Source organism: Gekko japonicus, unplaced genomic scaffold, assembly GCF_001447785.1.
Source record: "Gekko japonicus isolate JY-2015 unplaced genomic scaffold, Gekko_japonicus_V1.1 scaffold10, whole genome shotgun sequence".
Taxonomy (NCBI): Eukaryota; Metazoa; Chordata; class Lepidosauria; order Squamata; family Gekkonidae; genus Gekko; species Gekko japonicus.
The window spans coordinates 3,091,905-3,116,777 of NW_015167526.1; the positions used below are offsets into that span (position 1 = coordinate 3,091,905).

Sequence of the window (24,873 nt, forward strand, 5' to 3'; positions counted from 1 at the left end):
TCCTCCTCCACCTGTCATTTTGGAAGGGGATGAACATTTTGAGATCGCTGATATCCTTGATTGTAAAGTGAAACGTGGTAAACTCTGGTACCTTATCGAATGGGTTGATTTCGGTCCCCAGCACCGCGAATGGGTGGAAGAAGGGGATATTCGGGTCCCTTACCTGATCCGTAGTTTCCACAGAAGGTTCCCGGACAAACCGGGAGGTCTCCCGCCCAGCCCGGGAGATCTCCCGCCCGACCCGGGAGGTGTGTTGTAAGTGTATTTTAAGGGGGGCAGTATGTCAGCAAGCTGCCATTCTGTTTTCTGTAAAACTGAATATTGGGGAAAAGCCGACAGGAGATGAAAAGTCTCTGGTTCGGGATGGTTCATCTCAAAGAGATGAAGGGGTAGCTGATACTTTTCTACAAGGAAATGGATTAGAATTGTTGTCAGCAAGCTGCCATTCTGTTTTCTGTGACCTCTGTGTACATATCCTTTCCCTGTTGCACCCGGCTTGGTTTCTATCATCCTGCTCCTGCGTTGGAATGCAAAAGATAACTGCTGGAGGTTGTGTGGGGGAGAAGATGCTGTAATGCTTGCCTATTGCTTTTCTCATGAGTACTGCACCTGTGTTTTGTCTGATGTTCTGCCTGGTTCCCATGGACTGGGCGCGCAACCGTTTCATTAGCCCGCCAGCGGGAAAGCTATTCATTGGATCTGTATCTGTTTGAAGTTCCTTTATTATGCTTGACCTAACTGTGTATCCCCAGTTCTAACAAAGAACGTGTTTGAGTATGTCTTCAACGCTTTGAAATAAATTTTGCTTTTCTTGAAAACGTGGATTTATTCTCGATGCTTGGGGATCCAACACGAAGCCGACGTCCCCACTTTCTACCACACTCCGCGCAATTGTCCTGCACTCCTGAAACAACGTGCTACGGACGGCCCTGAATGCCGTGTTCCGGCCTGAGCGAGGTGTGTTACCGATTGGAAGGGAAGAAGCCGAGGCTTCCTCTGGCCTTTCTGCTAGTGAGGACAGGCCAACAGACCAAAAACCACAGTGGTTTTTGGTCTGTTGGCATGTATCTGCACACTGTGACCAGTGTTCCCTCTAAGCTGAGTTAGTGTGAGCTAGCTCACAGTTTTTTAGCCTCCGGCTCACACATTTTTGTCTTAGCTCAGGAAGGATGTGGCTCCAGAGCAGACTAATTGATGCAGTAGCCAAATTGCTCGCTCACAACTTTAATGTCAGTAGCTCACCAAGTAGAATTTCTGCTCACAAGACTCCGCAGCTTGGAGGGAACATTGACTGTGACCCCTTCTCTGGCTTTGTTGACTTGATTTGTAGTGAGGACAGGCCGGCGGCCCCGAAAGGCCAAGCCTAGCGGCCCTCTACCACTGCTGCCCGCCAACCACCTGGGGCTGGTGGAAGGAGAGCTAAGCCTCTTCCACCCCCTGCTCCGAGGATTGTCCGCCCCGGCCGGTTCCCTCCCGCACGGCCGCCTTCCGTTACCATCCAACGGCACGTTCTGCCGATAATGCCTGTTTGCGTAGGCCCCGGCCGGCCCAGACAATGGCGCTTTCTGCCGAGGTAAGCAGGTGCATTCCAAACAGGGCCCTCTCCTCCCGCCGGCAGCCCGTCGTCATTAGCCAGGCTCGGCTCAGCGGGGGTGCGCCATTATGCCTCCCAGGGCCGATGTAATTATACATTGACATAATTAACCCAGCAAGCCCATTAGGAAGGCCAGCTTTAAAAAAAAATCATCCATAATTATTTGTTGTGTGCATGCTAATGAGTCCATCTGCACTGCCATTGTATAACACGGACAAATTAATTTACAAGTCCGGATCTTTTTTAATCAGTTCGAGAAAACGGCGCCTATTGTGCCGGGCTCACGTCGGCCTCTTCCGCTCTCCCCGCCACCACTTCCCCGCACCCGAAACACCCCAACTTTTATTTTTGAGGAGAAGGAAAAAATGGGAATCAAATTTCTGAGGGTCAAAAAGCTGGGTGACCACGGGAGTGGGAGACCCAAGCCAGCTTTTGCTGTCCGAATGGCAGATGGAAGCATTGATACACCCTCAATTAATCCATGAAGAAATGCGGTACCAAAAAAGAAAGAATTAATTACAGGTGTGGGTGGGAGCCATCTTGTACCACTCCAGCAAACAACCGTGCTGAAGCGCCATTTGCACGAGGGCTAAAAACCTAGAAAAACCAGGAAAGGGTAGAACTCTGTGAGACATTTGCTGAAAAGCAGTCAGTGTCTGCTTCCAAATCCCATATCTTGGACTTGTTCCATATCCTGAGTTTATCACGTTGGGCATTCCCTCACAACACTGGGGGCTGGAGGCGGGGAAACGAACAACGGGAGGGCCACAAGACGCGAGGCGAAAATTTTACCAGAGGTTACCGAGGGGGTGGGGGAGACGTCACCATGGGCCTCCTTTAAAAACCACGCAATCCCACCCTCTGGGGTTTAGGACACCCCCGTCCTGACTGAACCTCAGTTGAAATCACCTCCGATTGAATAAGAAAATGAAGGTGGCGCAAGAAAGAAATGGTTCTCCTTGTAGCCCAGATAGCCGAAATTGTGCCTTCCTCCGGTGGTTTGGCGAAGGCAAGGCGATAAGCAGACGGCGCAGGCCGAACATCCTTTATCTGGACCCTTCTGTCTTAGAAGCAGCCCGCCGTGTCTTTTCAACTCTGCCCATGTGCCGTCACCCTTATCAGGACAGGCCAGGGAAGCAATCCGTCTCTCACGCTTGACCCAGCGAGGGTTCCCATCCACAGCAACAAGGCTTTATCAGGCCCGCACATTCCTTTCCTCCTACACCCTCAGCCTGAAACAAGAGCCATTTAACTAGACGGAAACTACGGTTAGTGCAAACCTAGCCTTTGGACACAGTGTCAGGTAGTGCCACTGGCCACCAAAATGGGGTGGGGGGGAAGAATAAGAAGAATAAGAAGAAGAGATTGGATTTATACCCCGCTCTTCACTAGCCAAGGGAGTCTCAGAGCAACTTACAAACTCCTTTCCCTTCCCCTCCCCACAACAGACACCCTGTGAGGTAGGTGGGGCTGAGAGACCTCTTGACAGAACTGTCCTTGAGAGAACAGCTCTGACAGAACTATGGCTTGCCCAAGGTCATCCAGCAGCTGCATGTGGAGGAGTGGGGAATCAAACCCGGTTCTCCCAGATTAGAGTCTGCGCACTTCACCACTACACCAAACTGGCTCTCAAACAGACAAAGGCAAACCTCAAACATGTCTCAGTGGAAACAGCTGAAGTCTGGAGTGTTTTTGTGTGTGTGTGGGGGGGTCCAAGTCTTCCTCAATGGTGTTCCAGGCCAAAATCCAGCAGGCAAAGCTTCCCCCATTTCTGCATCTCTACCCAACATCACCAGCTGAATTTCTGCCTGTTAAGCAGCCACCAGATGACACAAGCTCCACCCCAGGAACCAAAAAAGTGGCACGTGAAACAGAAACAACAATCGAGGCAAGGGAGTCTGTAAAGTAGTCTGGAATGGGAAAGTTCCACAGAGATCGAATTTTAGGGATTTCCACAGCTCCTCTGTTGAAGACACAGGGGAAGCAGGCAGAACAGAAGGACCCTGTGGTCACAGGAGCATCGCCTTTGCCCACACAATGGCCAAGAGTGAGACCCATCATAACCCATCCAGATCAGAGGAGGCCAACCAATGCTTCCTCTGAGCTGCGGAGTCTTGTGAGCAAAAATTCCACTTTGTGAGCTACTGGCATTAAAGTTGTGAGTGAGCGATTGGGCGACTGCATAAATGAGTTTGCTCTGGAGCCACCCTTCCTGAGCTAGGACAAAAATGTGTGAACCGGAGGCTAAAGAATGGTGAGCTGGCTCACACTCACTCAGCTTAGAGGAAACACTGACAGCCGTCCTTCCTTGCATTACTGTTTCATAATTAACTACGTTCCAGACGTTGCACCAAAGAGATGTAATCTTTGGCCAGAATATTTGTCATCTGCCAAAGATGCCATCAAGGTAAGAATACAAGAAGAGCCCTGCTGGATCAGACCAATGGTCCATCTAGTCCAGCATCCCGTCTCTCACAGTGGCCAACCAGTTCCTCTGAAGGGCCAACAACATAAGAACATCAGAAGAACCCTGCTGGATCAGCCCAGTGGTCCATCTAGTCCAACATCCTGTCTCACACAGTAGCCAACCAGTTCATCTGGAGGGCCAACAACAGGGCATAAAGGCTAATGCCTTCCCCGGTAAACACCTCAGAAGAGCCAAGCTGGATCAGACCATTGAGGGTCCATCTAGTCCAGCATCCCATCTCACACACTGGCCAACCAGTTCTTCTGGAGGGCCAGCAACATGGCACAGAGGCTGAGGCCTTCATAAGAACTTAAGAAGAGCCCTGCTAGATCAGACCAGTGAGGGTCCATCTAGTCCAGCATCCTGTCTCACACAGGGGCCAACCAGTTCCTCTGGAGGGCCAGCAACATGGCACAGAGGCTGAGGCCTTCATAAGAACAGCCCTGCTGGATCAGCCCAGTGAGGGTCCATCTAGTCCAGCATCCTGTCTCACACAGGGGCCAACCAGTTCCTCTGGAGGGCCAGCAACATGGCACAGAGGCTGAGGCCTTCATAAAAACAGCCCTGCTGGGTCAGCCCAGTGAGGGTCCATCTAGTCCAGCATCCCATCACACACAGGGGCCAACCAGTTCCTCTGGAGGGCCTGCAACAGGGCAGAGAGGTCGAGGCCTTCCCCTGATAAGCACCTCAGAAGAGCCCTGCTGGATCAGCCCAGTAGTTTGCAAAATCAGCACCCCACCGCATATAAAGGGGGGGGACTTCAAAGAAAGGGCCGTACAGGATGGGAATAACTAGATTCGGGTCCAGAAGCACCTTAGACGGCAACAAGACTTCCAGGGTAGGCGCTTTCAAGAGCCAAAGTACCCTCGAAGCAGGGAGCTTAGATTCTGGAAAGACTTGATTGTAATCTGGTCATCACCCTCCCTCAACTCCCATTCTTTGAATATTCAGCTTCAGAGCTAGATGGTACCTTACACCTACCAAGTTCCATAACATTTCCAATTTGAACTCCCCTCTATGTTGGAGGTCATGTGCTGAACGAGTTACGTTTTTTCACGATTGGTGGTCGTGTATTTATGTTCAACAGTTCTGGCCCAAAATAATTTTGTCGATAAAAGATATCACTGGTTACTTGCTTCCTATGCAGCCCAAACTTATTCTCTTAGATTATTGGAACGACACGTTCCTAAACTTAGACAGGAACTTACCTCAGTTTTATCGACGGCTGCAAAAGTAGTCATCGCTGGTAGCTGGAAGTCTCCAAATGAACTGTTATTATCATCATGGCGTATAAAGTTATTATGGGAATATTACGCAACGGGTAAAATATCTGAGGTTGTTGCTACTGCTAACATGTCTAACAGGGAATCAGACGTTCTATTGAAATGGTTTCCTTTTCTAGAATTTATATTTAACGTTGACTCCGCTAAGGTCAAGGTTCCTCAAAAAGGCTATGAAGATTTTCATCCCGTGTAAACTTATCTGAACAGAGTTTCTACATTTATGATTACCTTCTCTAATTCTACTGTTGATATTTGTTCTCACGGTATTTTGCTCTTCTTGCTGTTTAAAAATTTAAAAAAACCTTTAAATAATAATAAAGAATCCTATTGGTCTGTAAGGTACTAGTGGGCTCGAATCACGTTTTTCCACCGCAGACCCCCACAGGTCTCGGCAGAATAGGAATGTGTCTTCCCCAAAAATTCCCACGTGCACGTGAAGCTCGCTTTCCCACCACGCAGACCTCAAAGCAGCCCTGAGCAAATCAAATCACGGTTACCGAAAAACAAAGCAAGCAAGGCAGCTCGTTTTGTGAATCCGAGCCCTCCGTTGCTCCTCCTCGTCCTCTAAAAACGGCAGAAAGAGCCTGTATCGGACAGTGGTTGAGAGTTCAAAAGCTGCACTTCAGGGAGCTTTGGATCAACAACTTGGGTCGTCGAGCAACTACGGAGCCGGTTGTGTTGACAAGGGCAGGTGAGCATACATGGTGGTGGTGGTGGAAACAGGGCGTCAGATCACAGCTGACTTACGGCGACGCTGTCGGACTTCCACGGCAAGAGACTAACGGAGGTGGTTGGCCCTTGCCTGCCTCTGCGTAGCAACCCTGGACTTCCTTGGTGGTCTCCCATCAAAATACTAACCGGGGCTGACCCTAGTTATTTCCTGAGATCAGATGAGATATGGGCTAGCCAGAGTTATCCAGTTCAGGGGTTGAGCATAAACACTGGACTAGTAAACTGGAAGGTGCTTCACATATGCACGCGTGCACGGAACTGCCCCAGACTGAATCAGCCCCTTGACCTATCAAGGGCTTATCTGTTCTGATTGGCAGTGGCTCTCCGGGGTCACAGGTCGTTCACATCACCTGTCACCAGTGCTCCCTCTGAGCTGTGGAGTCCTGTGAGCAAAAAATCTACTTTGTGAGCCGTTGGCATTAATGTTGTGAGCGAGCGATTGGGCCGCTGCCTAAATCAGTTTGCTCTGGAGCCATATCCTTCCTGAGCCAAGACAAAAAATGTGTGAGCCGGAGGCTAAAGAACTGTGAGCTAGCTCACACAAACTCAGCTTAGAGGGAACACTGCGCGGTCACCTGATCCTTTTAGGTGGAGACACTGGGGATTGAACCTGGGACCTTCTACATGCCAAGCAGATGCTCTGCCACTGAGCCACGGCCCCCCTCCTACACTGTCCAGGCCTCAGAAGACTCTCTTCTGCCTTTGGTCACCTGGTGATCCTCTCCCAATGGCCAAAGCTGCATAATAAAGCTGGCGCCATCTTGCAAATAGGGGTCTGTAGCCCATTCCCTGTGCCTCTGCATCTAGTCATGCCGGCCACATGACCACAGAAACGTCTTCGGACAGCGCTGGCTCTGCGGCTTGGAAATGGAGATGAGCACTGCATCCCTAGAGTCAGAATCGACTGGCTTTCAAGCAAGGGAAACCTTTACCTTTACCTAGCCCATTCTTTGGTCAAAGCAACTACCTGCAGTTACGTAGGGTTAGATACATCCTGACCTGTATGGCCCCCGCTAGGCCACATCCATCTAACTCTTTGACAGCTGGTGCAGATGTGGAGGAATTCATGACCTGAAGGCCCCCACCCCCCGCCAGATCCCATCTCTGCCATCATGGTTTCCCAGGTTTAGTTTCCCAGCTGACAAACTCTCTTGGTGGCTTATAAAACTGAGTTTGCGTGCAATCCAGAAACACACAAGATCGCACAAAACCACACACAAAAAATACACAGACAGATAAACTGGCAGATTTCATACAACCGTCTCCAGACATGAAATCACCAAGCCGCCTTCCATAAGCAGCTCTCTTTCATTCCTACCCCCCCCTTACCCTTTATCTGCAAAACAGAGATAATATTATTGGCCTACCTTGAAGGGCTGGTTGCCGTCATAAGGACAGACAAGATAAGAGACGAGAGGCACTCCGAACCATCAGTGAGCACTAGGTAACCATGGAATTTAGTAGAAAGAAACCACTGACTTTTTCCCCCCCGCACGTGCTTTTTAACACGGACAAAACGTGTTTGTCCTTAAGTCAAAAGGCGAGCGAGCGGAATCCTGACCCCAATGCACACCCAAGAAGCAAAAGAAGCAAGCTTCCTCCCCAGTTTGGTGTAGTGGTTAGGAGCGCGGACTCTAATCTGGGAGAACCGGGTTTGATTCCCCACTCCTCCACATGCAGCTGCTGGTGTGACCTTGGGTCAGTCACAAGTACTTTCAGAGCTGTTCTCTCAAGGGCAGTCCTCGAGAGAGCTCTCTCAGCCCCACCTACCTCCCAGGGTGTCTGTTGTGGGGAGGGGAAGGGAAAGGAGTTTGTAAGCCGCTCTGAGACTCCTTTGGGTAGCGAAGGGCAAGGGGTATAAATCCAGTCTCTTCTTCTTCTCTTCTTCTAGCAGTAACAAAAAGATACTCCCCAAAACTGGAAGGCAACGCCTTCAGAGGCAATCAAAGGAGCAGCTCAGTCTGTTGCATGGCTCCTGGTTCACCTGTAGGACTCCCAGCTTGGAGGGGGGGGGAGGTGATCAAGGGAGACACCAAGCGTAGCTGCATTTGGGGGGGGGGAGCTGGACTGGATAACTTTACTGCTGCTAATAACGCTCTGTGGCTGTGCAAGTTAAGATAGCGGTATGGGTAATTAAACCTCATGCTTCAGGCTGCTGGCTGATGAGACGGCGCTGGCCGGGAGAGCATCTTCCAGCCTCCGCGCATCATTGGGGTGGACCGGCACAGAGTTGTTCTTTGGTACCCCGGGCTGAAAGTCAAGAGGGTGCGTGACGAAGGTCTCTGGCTCAACTCTGGGCAGCCGGGAAGACCTCAGCCCTTCCGGGACTTGGAGAGCGGCTACAAAGCCGAGGCAGTTCCTGTGAAGAGTCAAATGTCTTTAGCGCACGTGGTCATTCACTTGCTGATGGGCAATATTGGTCGCTCGTACAGTATACTAATAGCGGCGAACGAAAAGATGTAATACTAAATCCCGATTCAGCGGTGTTCCAGCATCCCTCCGTGTTGTGGCTCCAACTCCATACAGGGCCATCCGTCTACTACAGATGTTAATAGTAGTAACAGTTGTTGTTGGTGGTGGTAGTGGTGGCTCCTAGTTGAAAGCCTGGCGGAAGAGCTCCGTCTCGCAGGCCCTGCGGAACTGTGCAAGGTCCCGCAGGGCCCTGATCTCCTCTGGGAGCTCATTCCACCAGAGAGGAGCTACCACTGAAAAGGCCTTGTAACAGCGAGCCTGGCATCCCAGGCCCCAGTAAATTAAATGGAATACATTTAAAATAAATTAAATGTACCCCTTCCTGGGGCTCAAAGGAAGGATCCTTCCTCCCCCCTCACGTGCATTCTGGGGTGTCCCAGTTTCACGAGAGGCAACTGTCCAACTAAATGTCCAACATTTTCTTCCTCTATGAGGACTACTCACATGCTTGGGCTGATGCTGGAAAACTTCAGCCAAAACAAAGTAAACCCAAAGACCACCAACCTCATTTCTGCAGAAGCTGCCCCACAAAAGATGGACGATGTCTTTGGACTATGTTAGGTGGGATCCTCACAAGATCAGACCCTGACTGTTTTTTTTTCAAAAACACTCGAGGACAAACTGAAAGGGAAAAAAAAGCCCTGTTATTAAACAAAGTTCTGCTATTTGAAGCCTGGCCACAAGAGGGCACTATTGCACGCTTCTAGCAATCCAGCATTCACGCAGGAATCCCCTTTTTCGGATCAACCTGTAAACGCTTCCCTGGTATTTCAGCTTGGGCTTTGGCGTAATCAAGCATCGGCTCCTTACGGCTTCCAGAAGAAAAGGGGAAAAAGTATTTATTTTAAAGGTGGCGATGAAGGGGAAAAAACAAAACGCTTTTCAACAACACACTGACGCAGCACCGTCAACGCTCCTTTTCACTGTTTTGCGGCTCATCTGCCTGCAGGCCAGGAAGGGAACCCAAATCAGGGTGTTATCTTTTAGTGGCAAGTCACAACTCCACAGCAAATTCAGTCTTGGGTTGTATTCAAAGGGCCATAGCATCGAAATCGCAGGAGGTCGTGGCCGATGCTCCCTCTAAGCTGTGGAGTCTTGTGAGCAAAAATTCTACTTTGTGAGCTACTGGACTTACAGCTGTGAGCAAGTGATTAAGCTACTGCATAGATTAGTTTGCTCTGGAGCCGTCCTTCCTGAGCGAAGACAAAAATGTGTGAGCTGGAGGCTAAAAACCTGTGAGCTAGCTCACACTGACTCAGCTTAGAGGGACCACTCGTGGCCCCTCTGTAGACGGCCTTGGTCAGGCCTCACCTGGAGTACTGTGTGCAGTTCTGGAGGCCTCACTTCAAAAAGGATGCGGACAAAATCGAGAGGGTGCAGACGAGAGCGTTAGGGAATTCTTTGGGAGGGGGCTTGGGGGGGCACCAGCTAATTAAATGAAAGTACAGTGCAGGTGGTAAGTTGGAGCACTTTGGGGGCAGCCCAGGAGGGAGGGGGCCCAGAAGAAACACAAGGGGGCCAGGCCCCGTGGGCCCATGTTAGCTATGGGCCAGGACGAGGATGACCGGGGGTCTGGAGACCGAGCCCTACGAGGAAAGGCTGAGGTCCTTGGGAATATTTAGTCTGGAGAAGAGGAGACTGAGGGGCGAGAGAATCGCTCTCTTTAAATATTTGGAAGGCTGTCCTTTGGAGGAGGGCGAGGAGCTGTTCCAGTGGGCAGCAGAGGAGAGGACCCGAAGCAACGGGTTTAAATTACATGCAGGAAGGTATCGGCTGGATATTGGGGGAAACGTTTTCACGGTCAGAGTGGTTCAAAGGTGGAATCAGCAGCCCAGGGAGGCGGTCGGTTCCCCTTCAAGGACAGCTTTCAAGAAGAGGCTGGACGGATATTTGTCAGAGACGCTCTAGGCTGGTCCTGCATTGGGCAGGGGGTTGGAGTAGATGGCCTCTATGGACCCTTCCAACTCTGTGATCCTAGGATTCATGGGGGTGGCACCTCTCCGTGGCACGTCTGCCAGCTCCTGAGTTGGGAAATTCCTGAAGATCTGTGGGTGGAGCCAGGTGAGGGCAGTGTTCAGGGAGGAGAGGGATAATACCATAGATTATAATATCATAGTATAAGGGTATAATCCTGTAGAGTCCACCCCCCCCCAAAGCAGCAGACTCTAATCTGGGAGAACCGGGTTTGATTCCCCACTCCTCCACATGCCGCTGCTGGAGATGCCTTGGGTCAGTCAGAAGTTCTCTCAGAGCTGTTCTCTCAAGGGCAGTTCTCAAAAGAGCTCTCTCAGCCCCACCTCCCTCACAGGGTGTCTGTTGTGGGGAGGGGAAAGGAAAGGAGATTGTAAACTGCTCTGAGACTCCTTCCGGTAGTGAAGGGCGGGGTATAAATCCAATCTCTTCTCTTCTTCTTCACAGGTCTGTTCAACAGCTGCCAGCAAATAAATTACGAAATGATTCAGGGGAATGAAGACCATCTTCCCCAACACTGAAGGATTTCAGAGAACCTATCTATTCCGTTTCATGAACTGGTTACTAACGGGTTTTTTCCTGTCGTTTCAGACAGACCTATTTTAGTAACCAGCTGTTAACGGAATATATTTACCTGTTCATACGATGCCGGTTCTCTCCCATTTGGGAAGCGCGTCTGAGGCGTTGTCGACAAAAACTGCTTTCCTCAGGTCTTCAATCCCTTCTTCCAGATCTGGTTCGCTACAGTGGGCTGTGTACAATGCCCCGTAGCGCTTCCTCCAGTGACGGGGTTTTTGCACCCTTTCCCCCCGGCACGCAATCTCTCCTTTAAAAAAAAAAAAAATGTTCTATTGGGAGCGCTATAACACTATAACAGGACATCAAATCGGCATCATAGCGCTCCCAACAAAATGTTAAATAAAAAACGAACCTCTCAGGGAGATCGTGCGTGCGGGTGGAAATGGCGGGAGAAGAAAGCGGCACAATTTGAAACGGCCACAGCGCTTCAGAGACGGCTCCTTACCGGAAGGGAAATGCTGTGTGAAACAGCGGTCCCTGTACCGGTTTCCTCCATGATGGGCCAATAACAGAAACCCGTGTATTTTCCAATGACCCCTCTTCTCCCCTGCAGCATTTGGCCTTCTCCTGAGGGGCTGGCTCTACCGCCTGCAGCTGGGCCCACTGGCCGGTATCAGAATTCCAAATGTGCCCCACGGGCTCAGAGAGGTGGGGGACCCCTGCCGCTTTACGGTTCAGGAACTCTGAAGCGAAGCCTCCCCGGGAGCCGAGTTCGACACCACGTCACACAGACAGTTCTTCCCTTACTGAACCAGCTTATTTCTTCCGGCCCGAATCTAGTTTTGTACCTCAAAGCACAATGAAGAAATCACCCAGCACCCCGGCCCGATTCAAAAGGGAGGCTTAAATCAAACCGTTCTCGACAACAACGACATTAATTGTGCTTTTAACGCAATTTTACTGCTTCCCCCCCCCTCACACACACACACACACCCATCCTCGCACACAGACGCAGGCACTTCCCGTTTCTTCTTCATGCCACATCTGTGTGAACAATATCCAAAAGATTTACGATTTTCTTTCCGTAATTACAGACATCCACGTCGAGGCTCACTGTATCAAAATACTTGCTGAGCAATCACAGTCGGCTGGTTTCCTTCGGGCTTGAGGTCTGCGTTGGCAGAAGCCATTCAAGGCGGCGGCGGGGGGGGGAGAAACCCGCAAAAACGTCAAATCAGGAACTCGTTTCTTGCTTTTCTTTACAAAGAATTTGCTTGTCAACAAATATATGTGTATTTATGGGCTGCTACCTGCAGGGACGTTTCATTCTCCGGGAGAGTCACGTGGGCCCAAGGAAAACCGAAGGTGGATGTGCTGTTGAGGGAATCGGGAAGAGACCCGCAGGGGTGTGTGGGTGTGGGGGGGCTGACCCTAAAAGGCGAGCGATTCTCCCAACGCCGGGCGAAATTTAATGAGAGCTTAAAAAAAAACCATGCACACACAACCAAAACCTACAATGTACAATCCCTTCAAGCCTGCCTTAATTCCCACAAGAAACCATTAAGACGCTTTCTGCCATTCCTAAATGTCTAGAAAGTGAATTAATGTCCCCAACAGAGCTGTCTTGAACGTCTCCAGCAGTTTGGAGCTCTCCAAAGCTAGCATGGCGGCGCATCGACGGGAGGATGCTGGCTCCGGCGTAAAGAGACGGTCAGAATGGTGCTCCCGGAGCCACAGGAGGCCAATTTGGAGACACGAGAGCACAAGGCCCCCACCGGGCATCCTTGCCACAGGGCAAGAACGGCTGACGAAGGAAAGACAGAAGGACGGTCTCCGGAGCCGGAGTACAATCAGGGAGACCACGGTTCAGATCCCCTCTCCACCACAGAACCTTGCTGGGTCACCTAAGGCCAGTACCACCTGCTTGCCTACCTCGTAGGGCTGTTGTGAGGATAGAATGGAGGAGAACAATGAAAGCCACTTTGGGTCCCCACCAGGGAGAAAGGAGGAGGGAAGGAGGTGGGTGTCAGCTATGCTGCCATGGGGGTTGGGATGTTTTTTCAGTGTCTGTGTAAATTGCTTTCGCATTCCTTTCTCTCTGCTCTGCGCTGAAATGCTAATCTCCAAAGCCGTACAGGTGGCAATGGGGGTTGTCTGCCTTCCAGGCCGACCGTGGGAGCCGCACAATTCCCAGCTTCGCCTAGTAACGCTTGCCGGCTCTAGCCCGCGCGGGAGGGTGCCTAATTGGCCAGCGCAGTGGGGTGTGTGTGCATACAAATGCCCTATATCTCATTAGGTTCAAGAGGCAACTGCTATTCTTAACAGTGACCATGTGAATGCATCTATGGCTCTTCAATAAAAGTATCACCTTTCTAAAGAAGTGTGTACTCCGCCGTTGGCTGTGGGTTCTGACAGTGGGCCCATAGCTACGGTGGGACTTTTGGGGGCTCCACCCCCTTCCTTTAAAGGGCCAGCCCCACGCGATTTCCTTCTGAAAATGGTAAAGGATTTCATTGCTTCAGGGAGGGGTTTTTTTTTAATGTTTCATTTCTGTCCGGGGTGGCTGCTGGGGGGATTGTTTGTGCAGCATTTAATTTAATTATTAGTATTATTGTCTTTTTAAGGGACCGTGGTGGCTCAGAGGTCAAGACGCTGGGTCTGTAGCACGGCAGTTCGAGACCCGAGTGCCGTGTGACGGAGTGAGCTCCCGTCTCTGGCCCCAACCCCTGCCAACCTAGCAGTTTGAAAGCAAGAAATTGCAAGTAGATAAAGAGGTACTGCTTTGGTGTTCTGTGTGCCTCGGCATTTAGTCATGCCAGCTACATGACCACAGAAACGTCTTTGGACAGTGCTGGCTCTTCGGCTTGGAAACGGAGATGAGCACCGCCCCCTTGAGTCGGATTTGACTGGCTGTCAAGCAAGGGAAACCTTTACCTCATTATTGTCTTTATTATTACTTAAAAGTAATAGCTCACGGCTTGCAACAGTCTTCTTAGGACTCATAAGGACAAGAGACTTCCTTTCCTCTTAAATAAGAGCCAAGATACTCCCAAAGAATTTCAAAGAAAGCCCGCGCGTGCTGAATACACACACCGATGCACTTGTACCACTAAGATCCTTTGCGGGCCAGCGTTTCCCAAGCGCACAAATGCTGTTCTGCTGGGAAGAATACCTGAGAGGTCCCGCCACACGCGTCACGACACCCTCTCCCGCCCACAAACCGCTCAGATCTGAACTCCCTTCTCTGTCCCTCCGCTGCAAGGAGAGCGCAGTCATCTTAGTTACGGGGCCATCAAAGAGACAAGCGCGGATCGCTGCAGCGTCATTACAAGGCTCGAGCAAATGTATTCCTTTTCTGATGTCAAGACAGATTTGGCTCGGCTGCCGAGATACGGCGAGAGCCAAAGATGTTTCCCACCCGTCTGTTGCGCCAGCGCTTCGAAACTGAACACGGGGGGGACGCCGGCTCGACGCCGTCCCTTCCAGCAGTGCGGGGAGGCGTTTGGTGGAGGCGATAAAAAACGGCTCCAGCGGTTTCAGGACCGTCCCACGGAGCTTATGCCAATCGACCAATAAATTAAGGTCACTTAGATCATCTGCACCAGGAAAACCCTGATTCTGTGACCATAAATTTCCTTGTAAAAGGGGTGGTGGGAGAACACTGGTTTTTTCTATAGGACACCCTTGGCACTTCCAGGTAACAAGAGGTGGGAGGGGGCTCTGCAGAAGACCCAGGAGGGTAGTGGCCTGTCAGTGGAGGCCCAGCAGGGCTAGAGGACTGGTCTCTTGAGTAGCCAAAACACCGAACTTGGAAGCAGAGAATCTCCAGTTCAAACCTCACCCCTGCCACGAACTCACTAGGTGGTCTTAGGCACTGACTCGTCATCATCCCCCTAATCTGCACTATGGGAATAAATAACCTATTTGCTCTGAAGATTACATTGTACAGGACGTGCTTAGACATTCTGTAATGTATCCAGTCCAGACCGCAGGGCCGGCTCGGGCTCCACGTGGTCAGACCCAAACGTCGCGCTTCGCTCCAAGAGACAGCGGACTATGTGGATCCTAGCCCGCTCCAATCAGGGGGCTACGTTCCCGGCTGAGAGCCTATGGGACTCTCAGCCACTGTAAATAACCTATTAGGAAGTAGGGGTGTGTTTTGGATGGTGGTTTCTCGGGGAATATAAGCCGGCCTACGAGCCGGCCCAAGTCGTCTTGTTCCTGATCGAATAAAGTGCGCTTTGCTGAAATCACTCTCGGTCTGCGTACTTTTCATGTTCTAACAAACACAAGCTATCAGCAGCAGCGACTCCTTGTACCTTTCTTATTTACTTGCACTTACTAAATCACTGCTCATTTTACGCATTCCTTATGAAAATGCCAAGTTGCCTTATTCCACTCCAGTTCCCTGGACCATCTAGCCAAGGAATATAGTGCGTCGATTGGCAGCAATGCTCTCCAGGGCAATGCTCCCTCTAAGCTGTGGAGTCTTGTGAGCAAAAGTTTGTGAGCTGCTGGCATTAACGTTGTGAGCGAGCAATTTGGCTGCTGCATCAATTAGTTTGCTCTGGAGTCATCCTTCCTGAGCTAAGATAACAATGTGTGAGCCGGAGGCTAAAAAACTTTGAATAAGCTCACATTAGCTCAGCTTAGAGGGAACACTGTGTCAAGCTTCGTTCGCGGCCCTGGAGTTGACCTGCCCGTGGCCGTGGCGTTGGCCCTGGGAGTTGGAGAGGGTTCGTAAAGGAGGAGGTTGCGGAGGGGCCTCAGATAGGCTGGGAATGGGGTTATGGTCACCCCGTAGGTCCCTCTGCCAACGTGCGCAGAAAACCTTTGGTCCCGTCTCTCTCTCTCTCTTTCTCTTTCTCTCCGTCTCGTTCCTTCGTAATTTCCTCCTCCCTGGCCCGCCCGCTTCTCGCTCCTTTTATACCCCGCCCCGCTCCCAGTGCAGCCTGTAATCCCTGCCTCCTCTATTCCCGGTCTGGCCCCACCTCTCTTGATAAGCCTGGACGCCTTCTGGTTGTTTCGGGCGTGGTTGTGGGCAATGCTCCCTCTAAGCTGTGGAGTCCTGTGAGCAAAAATTCTACTTTGTGAGGTAGTGGCATTAAAGTTGTGAGCGAGCGATTTGGCTGCTGCATAAATTAGTTTGCTCTGAAGCCATCCTTCCTGAACAAAGACCAAAATGTGTGAGCCGGAGGCTGAAAAACTGTGAGCTAGCTCACACCAACTCATTTTAGAGGGAACATTGGTTGTGGGTGTGCCGGCGGTGGTTAGGGTTAGGGTTTTGCGCATGCGCGAAGATCGCCATTCTGTGGATGGCTGCCTATGCACATGCGCAAACTAAGTTTAAAAAAAACAACAACAAACCGCCGACGCCCGCTGTGTGTGAACGGGCATACAGCGATGGGCTCCGCAGACAGGAGGTAAGTGTGATCGCGTTTCAGCCGGCATAATCTGCAATGGTTCCAACTGGTACAGTTTATGCCGGCTGAAACGCCCCGTCTGAACGCACCCATAGATAAGTATATGTAACCCCCATTTTATGTTTATGTGTTATGTCTGTTTTTGTGTGCCCTTGTTTGTTGATATGGCAGAAATATTTTTTTCCCCAAAAAATAAGGGATTAGATAAAAACATGGAGAAGAGGTCCATCAGTGGCTACTATCCACTGAAGGCGTGAGCGGCGACTCACGAAAGCTCACTCTCTTCCACAGATTTTGTTAGTCTTTTAGGTGCTGCTGGACCCTTGCTCTTCTCTACTATGAGCCACAAGGTACAGAGGGCGCACCCTGTTTGGAGCAGTGATGCTCTGTCTTCTCGGTGCTTGGGGGCAACGGGGGGAGGGCTTCTGGAGTTCTGTCCCCACTGGTAGACCTCCTGACAGCACCTGGGTTTTGGTCACTGTGTGACACAGAGTATTAGACTGGGTGGGCCATTGGCCCAATCCAACATGGCTTCTCTTACGTTCCAGAGCGTCCTGGCTCCTTGCACCACCAGGGCTCCTAGCCAGAGGAGAGAAGGGCAGGTAGGTCGGGGACCCCTGCGTTAATGGGCGTCTTCGCCTCAGGAAAGTCTCCAGGCCACTCCTGGGAGTGAAGGCTGCTGGGTAATTGCCACCAACCCCTGAGAGCCACCATTCCCCTCCTAGACGTAGCCACAGCAGACGAGGGTTCCATACCTGGCGCTTGGATTAATTGCTTGTAAACAGTCAGGAATGACGCTTCCTCCTCCTTGCTTCTTTTGCTAAGAGCGACCACCTGGGGAGGAGAACAGGACACAAATGGGGAAAAAACAGAGGAGGTGAGGAGTTGCAAAATGAGGGAAAGAAGAGATGCCACACAGAATAAACCTCACGACCGAGAGAAATGCAATGCTCCCTCTAAGCTGTGGAGTCTTGTAAGCAAGAATTCTACTTGGTGAGCTACTGGCATGAAAGTCGTGAGCGAGCGATTTGTCTGCTGCATAAATCCGTTTGCTCTGGAGCCCTCCCTCCTGAGCGAAGGCGAAAATGTGTGAGCCGGAGGCTAAAAAACGGTGAGATCACTCACACTGACTCAGCTTAGAGGGAACACTGGATACACATCGTTCATTCCTTTGCCTTTACCAGATAACAGCCTCAAACACTGTTCGGCCTTAGGCAGGAGACCCAAATGCCTCCCCGCCCCCCTCTCCCACCCAACCCCACAGATTTTAAAAGATAATGCACTAAATAATTGATCATCAGATGACTTTCTGGCACTCCAAAATCAGCCGCCTCAGCCGGGCAACTTCTGTTTGTTGATTAAAATATTTATACCCTGCCTTTCACAGAGTCTTCAAGGTGGCCGATGACGGTGCATATATAAAACCGGAGCAGGGGGATAACGACAGGGCAGTAAAAAAGAAAGAAAGAGCCACGTCCGAGGCAAAAACTCCAGTATGGGAAGGCGCAAACGGATACATATCAAGCACCAAACTCTTCCAGGATTAGAACCGCATTGTGGCCTGAAGGCAGACAGACAACACCCGGGCAAGGCAAACCGCCCCATGGAGGGAGCACGCGCCACAGCTTCGGGGCCACTCTGAGAAGGCCCTGCCACGGGTAGCCAGCCTCTACACCTCAGGCAGTGGCAAAATGTGCAACGGGGTCTCCAAGGAAGATTGCAGACTCCGTGCGGAGCCTCTGTTGTACCAAACATGCAAATTCCGCTAGGAAAAACACCATCACTGACTGCCAAAAGATATACACTCTGTTTAACAATTACGATCTCTTATATCACGATTTTAAAGCTGGTGGTGTCACAGCATCAAAATAAGTGCATACTATAAATATAAATATAACTATAAACAAGGCATAGATTACAATGTTTCCTCCTTCAAAGAAAAATATTGGTTTGTATAGTCCGTTCAACTTGATTGGAGGAACCCACGTTTACAAAATATTTTCAAAAACAGCCTTTGCAAAGACGCCCGTACTAGATACTTAAAGGAGACGTTTCCATTCAGCACAAGCTAAACATGAGCCTGCAGTGCAATGTGGCTGTGAAGACAGCGAATGCAATCTTAGGATGCATTAACAGAGGCCTTGTGTCCAGATCACGGGAGGTGGTTGTTCCGCTCTATTCTGCTATGGTCAGGCCTCACCAGGAGTCCTGTGTCCAGTTTTGGGCACCACATTTGAGGAAGGATGTTGACAAGCTCGAGCGTGCCCAGAAGAGGGCGACCAGGAGGCTGAGAGGGTTGGGATCCAAGTCTTATGAGGAAAGGCTGAAAGAGTTGGGTCTGTTTAGCCTGGGAAAGAGAAGGCTTAGAGGGGACACGATTGCAGTCTTCAAGTATCTGAAGGGCTGTCATGTAGAAGATGGAGCGGATATATTCTCTCTTGCTCCGGATCGCAAGACTAGATCTAATGGGTGGAAATCACAAGGGAGTTGTTACCGGCTAAATATCAGGAGAAACTTCCTAACTGTAAGAGTGGTTGAGCAGTGGGACAGACTGCCTCGGGAGGTGGTGGATGTTCTTTCGCTGGACGTTTTCAAGCAGAGGCAGGACGACCATCTTTCAGATATGTTGTAGGTATGTAGGGCTATCTTTCAGCTATGCTCCTGCAGAGTGCAGGGGGTTGGACTAGATGACCTGCAAGATCCCTTCCAACTCTAACCTTCTATGATTCTATGATCCTTCAGTTTGTCAGCTGCATAGTTGGAACTGTGGAAATAGTTACAAAAAAATGCCTTGGACAAACACGTATGGAAGAAGCAGGGGTCATTTCCTGCAGGAGCGCACAGGAGCGGAGCTCCGACAGTAAAGAGCCCAAGGGGCGGGCACATGCAACAAGCCCCACTCTCTGCTCCCAGCAGCCCTCAGTCAGAGCAAGAATCAGCCAGGGAAGTTGCAGAGCCCCCCTGGCCCCCCGGGCCCAGACCAGTCCAGCGGCACCTTTAAGACCAGGTTTTATTCAGGTACAAGATCTCAGTGGCATAACTCATTAGCATAACTTATTTGCACATGCCACACCCCCTGACATCACTGGAAGTGTGTCAGAAGGCAACACCCACCGCTCAGGTTCCACTGGACTGTTTTGGATTGCTAGCTATGGGGGGGGGGGAATGTGCAGATCTGTCCTCTCAGAGGAGGGAGAGCTTGTACCTGAATAAAACTTGGTCTTAAAGGTGCCACTGGACTGTTTTGGATTGCTAGCTATGGGTGGGGGGAACGTGCAGATCTGCCCTCACAGAGGAGGGAGAGCTTGTACCTGAAGGCGGGCAGGGGGCCCCTCTGCAACTTACTTGGCTGCTTCTTGCTCCTCGTGGCCCAACTGAGGGTTGCTGGGAGCAGGGAGTGGGGCTTGTTGCATGTGCCCGCCCCCTGGGCTCCTTACTGCCGGAGCTCCGCTCCTGTGCGCTCCCGCAGGAAATGACCCCTGCCTGGCATCAACTCTGGTCAGTCTCCAAGGGGAGCCCCACCAAGAACACCTCTGTGAGGTGACCCAGGCGCACAAATAGCATTCTCTGGAGTCGTGGGCTTCGGAAAGCAGTCCTCAAAAGTTCCTAGCAGGGGAGTGACCGATGGAGTCGAAAAAGCGGGGGGGGGGGAGGTTTGCTGGCCTCTTTGCTGATGCAAGGAGTAGCCAGAGGAGGAGGAGGAGGAGATTGGATTTATACCCGGTCCTTCACTACCCAAACAAGTCTCAGAGCAGCTTACAAACTCCTTTCCTTTCCTCTCCCCACAACAGACACCCTGTGAGGTAGGTGGGGCTGAGAGAGCTCTCCCGAGAACTGCCCTTGAGAGAACAGCTCTGAAAGAACTATGGCTTGCCCAAGGTCATTCAGCAGCTGAGGAGTGGGGAATCAAACCTGGTTCTCCCCGATTAGAGTCCGCACACTTAACCACTACACCAAACATAGCCCAACAGACTGGCCACAGTCCCAGGAAAAATGTGTGCACGCAAAACCCCAAATGTGCACCACAGTTCTTCACTGCATTTGTCTCTCTTCTCACACACACACATCTGAAGACATGTGTATGCACACAAAAGCTTATACCCAGAATAAAACTTTGTTGGTCTTAAAGGTGCCCACTGGACTCAGACTTGGTTCTGTTGCTTCCGACCAACACGGAGACCCATCTGAATCTACACACAGTCTAATTTCTCTAGCAGAGTGGTGTTGAGGATTAAAAAATTGAGAGGGGGTAATCATTGACCAGGAGCTGCAGTGGCTCAAGTGGTTAAGATGCTGAACTGCAGGCTGTGGAAAGTCGGTAGTTCAGCAGTTCGAGACCCGAGTTGCCGCATGACAGAGTGAGCTCCTGTCTCTAGTTCCAGCTCCTGCCAACCTAGCAGTTCGAAAGCAAGAAATTGCAAGTAGATAAATAGGTACCACTTCGGTGGGAAGGTCACAGCGTTCCGTGCGCCTTGGTGTTTAGTCATGCCGGCCACATGACCACGGAAACATCTTCGGACAGCGCTGGCTCTTCGGCTTTGAAACAGAGAGGAGCACCGCAACCCAAGAGTCGGATTCAACTGGCTTTCGAGCAAGGGAACCTTTACCTTTAATCATTGACCACCACCCCAAGTTCTTTGGAGGAAGTGTGGAATTTGAAAAAAACAGACGAACATCTATAATCCACAAATGCTCATAATCCATAGCAGGTTAATTAGTTTTATTTAGACATTTATTTATGCCCTGCGTTTCTTCCCAGCAGCAGCCCAGAGTTGCTTCCAACATCATTTCCCCCTCCACCATTTCATCCTCGCAACAACCCGGTGAGGGAGGTCAGGCTGAGGTAGAATGACTGACCCAAAGTCACCCAACAAGCCTCCCGGGAAAGAAGAAGTTTGAGGTACGAAGCGCTAAGCGCTGCAGCTCTCTTCTGAGACGACCACATCTCCACATCTGAAGGCCTGCCTGCTCCTGTGGGGACCTCCCTGTTTTCCAGCATCATCTTCAGATGCCCTTCCTCAGTCCATGCCAGGGGTGTCGAACTCATTTGTTACGAGAGCCGCATCTGACATAAATGAGACCTTGTTGGGCCGGACCACGTGAGTCATAAAATGTAATGCCAGGCAGCGGAGATATAAACTTCATAAAGGACACAAACACAAAGATTGTTTGTTAGTTACAATAAAAACATGCTTAAAACATTAGCTCTGTAAGCTACTTTTGATTTATTGACATTCACCACAGAAATCTCATGCTCAGAGTTCCGGGTCTAGGACCCAGGTTAAAACATGAAATGGCTGAGTGATTAAGAGAGTCTGGCAAAGCAAACTATGATGCAGCAGTAGCAGAACTGGAAGCAGGAGATGGCCAGTTCCACTGCGGGCCTGATGGAAGCCCTTCAGGGACCTGATCCAGCCCCCGGGCCGCATGTTTGACACCCCTGGTCTATGCAGTTTGACAGGCAGTGGCCGGACATGGAAAAGGTTCCCTGAACCTAGATAATTCAGAATTCCTCTGCTTGAAGGTGTAAGAACATAAGAAGAGCCCTGCTGGATCAGACCAGTGAGGGTCCATCTAGTCCAGCATCCTGTCTCCCACAGTGGCCAACCAGTTCTCCTTGAGGGCCAGCAACAGGGCATAGAGGCCGAGGCCTTCCCTTGATGAAGGAACATCAGAAGAGCCCTGCTGGATCAGACCAGTGAGGGTCCATCTAGTCCAGCCTCCTGTCTCACACAGTGGCCAACCAGTTCTCCTCGAGGGCCAGCAACAGGGCATAGAGGCTGAGGCCTTCCCTTGATGAAGGAACATCAGAAGAGCCCTGCTGGATCAGACCGGGGAGGGTCCATCTAGTCCAGCCTCCTGTCTCACACAGTGGCCAACCAGTTCTCCTCGAGGGCCAGCAACAGGGCATAGAGGCCGAGGCCTTCTCCTGATGTTGCCTCCTGGCTCTGGGATTCAGAAGATCAGTGCCTCTGGATGTGGAGGTTCCCCTCAGTCACCATGATTGTGGCCTTTGATAGACTTCTCCTCCATGAATCTCTAGAATCCACTTTTAAAGCTGTTTATTCCCGTGGCCATCATGACATCCTCTGGCAGTAAATTCCACATTTACTCCCTGTGTAAAGTAGTATTTCCTTTTGTCTGTCCTGAACCTACTGCCCATCGGCTTCACTGGATGCCCTCAAGTTTCTAGTATTTTTTTTTGGGGGGGTGGTGGTGGAAGAAAAACTTCTCTTTGTCAACTCTCTCCACCCCCTGCATAATTTTATAAACCTCTATATCATATCCCTCCTTAAAAAGGTAAAGGTTCCCTGGCTCGAAAGCCAGTCGAGTCCGACTCTAGGGTTGTGGTGCTCATCTCCGTTTCAAAGCCGAAGAGCCAGCGCTGTCCAAAGACGTCTCCGTGGTCATGTGGCCGGCATGACTAAACACCAAGGACCACAGAACGCTGTTTCCTTCCCACCGAAGTGGTACCTATTTATCTACTTGCAATTTCTTGCTTTCGAACTGCTAGGTTGGCAGGAGCTGGAACTAGAGACGGGAGCTCACTCCGTCATGCGGCACCCGGGTCTCAAACTGCTGAACTACAGACCTTCCACAGCCTGCAGTTCAGCGTCTTAACCACTTGAGCCACCGCTCTATATCATATCCCTCCTTAGCTGTCTCTTTTCTAAACTGAAAAGTCCCAGAGACTCTTCAGCCTCTCCTCACAGGCAAGGGGCTCATTTTTAAGTCTGGATACTTCTGCATTACAGAACAACAATCCTAGCAGTCCACGACATGTGAAGAATTCCCTCCCTCCCGCCATCGTTTGCTTGTCAAAGCACCACTTTTCCTTGGAGGATCCCACCCAGACAAGGCATAAATTGACAAAAGGTGGTACCGATTCGAGCCCGTTTACTGTTCCGTCTCTGGCACGGCATTCTACAAAAGTGCCCCGTGGCCTTGGGCAAAATCTTTACTGCTCCCCTAACATCACACGATTTGTAAATATTTGATTCTCTCTGAGTAAACGAAAATTATAATTTAATGATGGGGTTTAAATAAAAAATCAGACGTCCCCCCCCCCCCCCTTTTTTTGTGGCGGGGGGGGACACGAGCGACCCCCCCCTCCCCGGAGATGGACGCCGACAGCTCATCCGTCTCCTCTCAGCCAGCCAGAACCTCCAATGTCTTCTCAGAGAAAGGCCAGGAGGGGGGGGGGAGGAGAGAACCAAAGGCTTTCCCCCCATTTCACAAAACAAATACGTTTCCCTAACAGAGGATTCACGTCTCTAGAATGGCCTGGGACCAATCCTCTAAGCTGTGGAGTCTTGTGAGCAAAAAGTCCACTTTGTGAGCTCCCGGCATTCAAGTCGCGAGCGAGCCATTTGGCTGCTGCATGAATGAGTTTGCTTTGGAGCCGTCCTTCCCGAGCCAAGACAAAAATGTGCGAGCCGGAGGCTAAAAACCTGTGAGCTGGCTCGCACTAACTCAGCTTAGGGGGAACACTGCCTGGGACACAAAATAAAGCCCTCCGTTCTGCTCCAGAGCTGCTGCTGCTGGTTTAAAGTGCCCTCAAGCAAGAGGCAAACCGAGGTGGGTCTGCCATTGCCTGCCTCTGCGTGGCAACCCTGGACTTCCTTGGGGGTCTCCACTCCAAGAACGGCCGGCCCTGCTTAGCTTCCGAGATATGATGAGATCAGACCAGTCTGGGCCTTCCGGGCCAGGGCAGAATAATGATTTAAGTGCCATCAAGTTGCAACCAACTTAGTGACCCCTCGTGGGGTTTTCAAGCCAAGAGACAACCAGGAGGGTGAGAGGGTCGGGATCCAAGTCTTAGGAGGAAAGGCTGAAAGAGTTGGGTCTGTTCAGCCTGGGAAAGAGAAGGCTTAGAGGGGACACGATTGCGGTCTTCAAGTATTTACATAAACGTAAGAACATAAGAGACGCCAATGTTGGATCAGGCCAAAGGCCCATCTAGTCCAACACTCTGTCACACAGTGGCCAGAAATACCAGGTGCCACCAGGAGGTCCACCAGTAGGGCCAGGACACTAGAAGCCCTCCCGCTGTTGGCCCCAATGAATGAGTTTGAAGGGCTGTCATGTAGAAGATGGAGCAGATCTATTCTCTCTTGCTCCGGATTGCAAGGCTAGATCTAATAGGTGGAAATCACAAGGGAGTCGATACCGGATAAATGTCAGGAGACACTTCCTAACTGTCAGAGTGGTTGAGCGGTGGGACAGACTGCCTCGGGAAGGGGTGGGTGCTCCTTCGCTGGATGTTTCCAAGCGGAGGCTGGGCGACCATCTTTTGGGTATGTTGTAGGGCTATCTTTCGGCTGCGCTCCTGCAGAGTGCAGGGGGCTGGACTAGATGACCTGCAGGGTCCCTCCCGACTCTAACATTCTATGATTCTATATGATTCTATGA

The 24,873-nt window shown here is 50.9% G+C and overlaps 1 protein-coding gene across 1 annotated transcript in view; it reads right to left on the reverse strand.

The window, feature by feature from the left end:
• CUX2 (cut-like homeobox 2) overlaps positions 1-24,873 on the reverse strand; it is a 110,144-nt gene that overhangs the window by 50,860 nt on the left and 34,411 nt on the right. The window contains exon 2 of the mRNA XM_015413250.1: positions 17,217-17,295. Coding sequence (XP_015268736.1) covers positions 17,217-17,295 — 79 coding nt within the window. The remainder of the gene's footprint in view (positions 1-17,216; positions 17,296-24,873) is intronic.